This window comes from Halichoeres trimaculatus, unplaced genomic scaffold, assembly GCF_033239565.1.
Source record: "Halichoeres trimaculatus isolate MK-OKI-2021-1 unplaced genomic scaffold, fHalTri1.1 fHalTri1_scaffold_11, whole genome shotgun sequence".
Taxonomy (NCBI): domain Eukaryota; kingdom Metazoa; phylum Chordata; class Actinopteri; order Labriformes; family Labridae; genus Halichoeres; species Halichoeres trimaculatus.
In genome coordinates this window covers 10,667,933-10,673,932 of record NW_027437189.1, presented here as the reverse complement: position 1 = coordinate 10,673,932, position 6,000 = coordinate 10,667,933, and the positions used below count along the sequence as shown (strand labels likewise).

The 6,000-nt window shown below is 38.8% G+C and overlaps 1 protein-coding gene across 2 annotated transcripts; it reads left to right on the top strand.

Moving 5' to 3' along the window:
* The first annotated feature begins 3,388 nt into the window (after positions 1-3,388).
* On the top strand, positions 3,389-5,213 carry trh (thyrotropin-releasing hormone). Of its 2 annotated transcripts, none has more exons than XM_074681780.1 (3): positions 3,389-3,543; positions 3,881-4,088; positions 4,499-5,213. In XM_074681780.1, the coding sequence occupies exons 2-3, from the start codon at positions 3,899-3,901 to the stop codon at positions 5,116-5,118; spliced, it is 810 nt and encodes a 269-aa protein (XP_074537881.1). In that variant the 5' UTR covers positions 3,389-3,543; positions 3,881-3,898; the 3' UTR covers positions 5,119-5,213. The 2 variants fall into 2 exon arrangements, with proteins under 2 accessions (XP_074537881.1, XP_074537880.1); XM_074681779.1 differs by having other exon boundaries at positions 3,399-3,543; positions 3,878-4,088.
* Positions 5,214-6,000: the final 787 nt, after the last annotated feature.

Sequence of the window (6,000 nt, the reverse complement as noted above, 5' to 3'; positions counted from 1 at the left end):
TATCTGACTTCACTGAGCCAAAGAGTTTGATGCTGGATATCAACTGGTGCGAGGATATTTTAGTCAAGCTGTGAGAAAGAATTATTAATCTGGGTACGCTTACCTATAGAAACTTCCTCTACACTCTCCAGCAGAGCTCTGAAAGATGCTTCATTACCAGTGAGAGTAAACAGAGAACGAAGGCTAATGATTCTCATTATTTCTTCTAACCACACAGGGTGTATACTTAGCCCTCCTCTTCCTCAGCATAAGGTACACAAGACTCACCAGAATACTAATCGTTCTGGTTTAAAGCTCTGAAAGACTCTGATGGTGAGCTTTTCTTGTGCAAGATAAAAGAAGATGAGAGAACAAAACAAAATGGGTCTATTGTTTACATCACGGCCCTTTAGTGTTTGAGAGGAAAGAAAAGCGTAACCCCATCTGCTCTTATTGTTCTACCATCAGGACACAACATTCGCTGAGCAGATCACAAGATTTTCCCTTGTAAGTGTGCACACAGTCCTTTTAACTCTGTTAAATTCTACTAATGTATTCTCCTGGGCATTTAATTGGCTCTTGCGGACATGTCCAACACACTGAGCCTAATAACAGAGAGTCATGACACACACGAGAAGGTGGATTCTTGCACAGGTCGGACATGTTTGAATTGTGTCAGTGTTGAATGCTCCTGAGGCCAAGCAGGAAGAAAAATAAATTACAACTGGATAAAAAAGATTTGGCACACAAGAAATTACTCTTCCATAAAAATCTTTACACCCAGACTTTTTTTTGGTAAATGTTTTAGCTGATCATTTTAAGGTTTTTTTTTATCAGTTCTCAGTGAGACAAACTTTTTTATATCAGTTATTTAGAAGATAAAGCGAAAATCCAATGCTAACTTTGGCTAAAAAGTGAAACATTAAACTCTTTGGGTTCAAAAACAACATAAAAAACCCCCACAATTTTAAATGTTAATCATATTTGTTGTGGTGTTTTAATGCTAATCCTGTCTGCATGTTCACAATCTGACTTTTCTTACGATTCTTCTATTTCTGCTCACATGAGAAAGTAAGATAGATAGATAAAGTAAAATTATTTACAATGATTTCAAAAGTGGTGTTGACGCCTCGAACTTCAGGCAGTTAGACTCCATTTCCTGCTTGAACTAATGGACATGACAGCATGCTGAAAGCATTTAATTACACGATTACACGGTCAATTCAATTTACACTGACTGAGCACGGCTGTGCAGGACCTGATCCTGAGAGTGGGCGGATTTGACTCTCCGTAATTTCATCCAGGTGGTTCTAGTTTGGACTGAGAAGACTGATGCTTTAGTTTAGTGGTGATAATCAGTGAAATATTTATAAAGAGCAAATCTCAAGTTCAGAAACAGCTACATCTACCTGCAAAACTGTCTGCTCATCAGAGCTCCCAAAACTGACGATAAACCCCCTGATGTGGAAAGAAAAAGTTTATTCTGGTTGTTTTTAAATGACCTTTAAGATGTGCTGGCAATATTATGCTACTTTGATAACTTCACCTTACCAGCAACTCAGAGTTACCAGATTTTAATGAAGTCAGTGATCGTTTACTTAACCTCTTAAGACCCACGCTTTTATCTGGAGTGCAATTTTTAATTCACCTTGCTATTTGGGATAAGGAAGACCTAATAAGTACAACAACTAAACTTGGTCTTTTTACAGGAAATTTGATTATTTGTGTTATAAGTTCTCTATTAGTTGTTTGTTAGTGGTGTTATTGTATCTAAATACATAGTTTTTTCCCTAAAATGGGTGTAATGTTGTGATTTCACCAATGATGTGGGCAGTCCCCCTGAATGTGGCTAATCGGTCAAAGTTTTCAAAAATGAAGTATCATGAGTCTGAGAGGCAAAAATGTAATGTCCACATATGTGGATGCTGGGTTTTAAGAGGTTAAAGCTCCAGTGGGGAGTTTTTCAGGGGGTAATATGACATGGAAAAAAAACAGAGTTTTTTTATGACCTTCAGTGAGACACAACAATTAGCATAGAGACCAATCATGCCTACATAGATACGCTAAATACCTGAAAACACTGTTTTAATGCTAGTGTTTGGATGTCCAAAGAAGAGATTGATTGCGTTGATTGATTGAGGTTTTTTACATTTAGAAAATACGTACAGGAATAACAATCAACAAATAAACAAGAGATATTTCTTTGTCATTAAAAGGCATCATCACCAACACACAAGAGACAGCCAGAGGAACTTTAAAAGAATGTGAAAACCAATCTGTGTATACAACAATCCAACCTTTTATACATTACTAAAGTATTAGCTGGAATTGTAACCAAAGAACTCAAAGTTTTTCCTATGGATTCTTCTTTTCTTTACTTTCATAATTTTTCCGTTAATTTCTTTATTTGTGAAGTGCAAAATAAAGAGGAAAATTTCCTTTTTGTAACCGCCAACTATGAAGATTGTCACTCAGAAACTAGAAAAAATAAGGATTTTCTAATTGGACAGGCAAAATACATGAACTGTTACATTGTGATAATTTATTTTCTATATTTGCATTTTTTTTTCTTGTCATTGATGGTTGAGGGTTAATGAAAACATTATGAGTTGAATTTTTTTTAAATTATTATTATTATTATTATTATTATTATTATTATTATTATTATTATTATTATTATTATTATTATTATTATTATTATTATTCAGCTTAAAACAAACCTTCAACAAGTTTTAGTGTGTAAAATGTTGGAGAACAAAGACTGTGTCAGTTAGTTGATATAATACTTGGTGTAACTGCAAGGTGTTGAAGGGAGTCCACTAGAGGAGGAGGAGGAGGAGGTGTAACTGATGAGTTGAATAATGTCCATGTATTTTTCATTGAACACGTTGCCTGACATTACTGGTCTGTTATTTAAATGGTTACAGAAATGACAACGCTGAGACTTTCATGTGTGTTTCAAAGTTCTGTGACCTCGGAGTATGAATGAAAATATAAATGTATTCTCCTGCTTCGAACATGAGGGATCATCTGAAGTTTTGTTAAGGTTATTTGTGAAGCATAAAAAGCATATTCTTTATGTAAGGAGACAGAAACCTGATATAAAAAGTGAAAGACGCCATGTGTCCAGTACAGTTACGCTGAAAGACATGAATCCTCCTGGACACGAAACTTGGTGAGAGTCATGTCTTGGGTATTGCGACATTTAAAGAATACGATTTTAAAGACTAATCAATCTCCTCCAGTCCTCATGCACCTCCTGCTGTCTGTCTCACATTCCTGCATTTATTTGTTTTTCGGTATCAAATCCCTGTAGAGCGATCATCCACAACATCCAGTTGCGCACGACTTGGTGACATCATTGGAGACGAGAGATCCTGAAAAATGACTCCAGCGTTGGTGTGACGACAGTGACCAGCAGGTATAAAAGCTGAGACGGGAAGTTATCCGCTCATACCTTTAGACTTGGCCTTTACGGGTCAGTAACCGCAGCGAGAGGCTGAACGCAGCATACAGAGGAGCAACACAGAGGCTGAGACGGAGGAGGACTTGGATACTTTTCAGGTGAGTGTGGCGCACTGAAGTCACAAATGTTGTGGAAATTCATTTTTTTCTATATGTACTTTTGCTTTGGTTCATCGTTTTTATGGGTCAATTTTGTATTCAAGATTTTTCTGGGGTATTTTTTTTTTGCAGAAAAACGTTGGTTTAAAATGTTTGAATGTCGTTTGTGCTTTTTAATGTAGACTGATCAATTTAAAGATGTGAATAGTCAAACTGAGTGATTAACTTAAAATTTCAGAAAAACCTCTTAAACTGAAACTTTCAGTGGTAATGCCTGTTTTTAGAAAGATCACAGACCCCAACATGTGTCACTGACTATGTTCTATTTCTTCAGCAGACGACCATCTAACTTACCATGAAGTCGACATGTCTGCTCATCTTGGCTTCTCTAGTGGTCTGCAACTTGTCTTTGTGTGGAGGACAGGGTCCCCCCGCTGATGATGAGACAGATCGGGTGACCATAGACGACCTCATCCTACAGAGAGCAGAAAGTGTCCTGTTAAAGTCCATTCTTAATAAGATACAGGAGGAAGACGGCAGAAACGGTGCGTAAAACATGTGTCATTGACCAGTTCTACGAGCAACTAACATTTTGCAGCACCCTGATGTACTTAAACTTGTGTAACTTCTCAGTTTTGTATCCATTATCAAACGTAAAATGTATTTTTGGTTGTAACGGAAACGTTGACGCGCTTCTACTTTTGGGTGCTCTCAAGTGGTTTAACGATGACTACTTATATGAAAGAGTAAAAATATCAAAAATGATAATAAAAAACGACTGAGTAAGTGGTTAAATGTGAAAACAGAATATATGCTCCAAAACATCATAAGGCGAGGGACACAACTGACACTTTGTTCGTGCGCTTTTACGCACGGCAAATTCACGTCAAGGAAGCAGTGAAGAGAAATTCTAACACTTGGAAGTTATCTAAACATTTTTTTTCTTTTGTTCCAGAGGAGTCTTCCTTTCAGACAACATGGATGTCAAAAAGACAACATCCTGGCAAGAGGTACATGGAGGAGTTAGAGAAGCGGCAGCATCCAGGGAGGAGAGCAGAAGACGAGGAGGATGAACAGTACTTGGGTGTTCAAAGGAGACAGCACCCGGGCAAACGCGAAGACGAAGTGCAGTCACTTATCGAGTTCCAGAAAAGGCAGCACCCAGGAAAGCGCTCCACTTCTGGACACATTCCAGAAAACCCCGTAATGCTCCTGACTGAACTTTCCAAACGCCAGCACCCGGGCAAGCGCTACCTGGTGCTACATAACAAACGCCAGCACCCAGGTAAGCGTCAGGACGAGGACAGTGAGGGGGACTGGGATGTGGATGCAGATGGAGGTGAAGACCTCGCTGATTTGGAAAAGCGGCAGCACCCCGGGAAACGGTTTTGGGATATGTCCAGTCCGGATTTAGGCACAAACAGTCCTTGTGATGTACTAGAATCAACGAGCTGCAGCAAGACAAGTTTGCTGCTCGACTTTTTAGACAACATTAACAAGAGCCACACCGAGGAGAAGAGACAACACCCGGGCAAACGGTTTGCACCCGAGGAGGATTTAGTGGAAGGAGAATAGGTCACTGAAGTCTGCTTTGCGTTACTGCTGTATTGTAAACTGATAAATGTGTAAATTCTGTGACCATAATGAATTATTAAAAATGAAAAAGATCATTTATCCTCTCGTGCGACGGTTTTGCTTTGGCAGACAGTTACTCCTGCGTCAAACATTAATTTGCTGTATGTTTCTCTGGAGAGCTTGTGCGTAAAATGTCATTCAAAGTGACTATATCGATGTAAATACGGTCCTCAATAGAGTGCCTGCACTGTGTTGACTTTTCTCCGTGGATTTAGTATAATCAAATATGCTGTATTCCGTTCATTAAACCACACCTGTTCAAAGTCAAGAGCAAATGTGAAAGTGTCAGTCCTCTGGATTCCGTGATGTCGCCTCCGTGAGGCAGCACACATGGAATCACGAGTCATCAGTGGCAGACGTCCGAAGAAAATCTCTCCAGAGTCGGATTTTATTTTTAATCCATTCTTGTCTGCTCCTGCAGAATGTAATGACTTTCACAGGAAACTAAATGTGTCACAAATTTATTTTTTATTTAAACTCATTGCTGCATTGATTGAGTTATTGCACCCCGGTGTTGTAAATTAAAAGATACCATTGCCTTACGGTCAACCACCAAGGGTTTTGTTGGACAATAAAACGCATTGGTAAAAATGCATGGTTTGCTCTGATCACTATCAAAGTCCACTTTACTGCAAACTGATCAAATAATTATTAAGCAGCCCAGCTAAACACTCAGCTTGCCTTAAGTCTCATCTGTAACACTAATACTCCTCAATAGGATGGATGTGCCAGCTTCCTTCTCTCTGTTTAAACTAGCTGGTTCCATCAGAGCTGCTGTCCATACAACTGAGCAATATGCAAAGTCTGCATCAAGCACGTGAC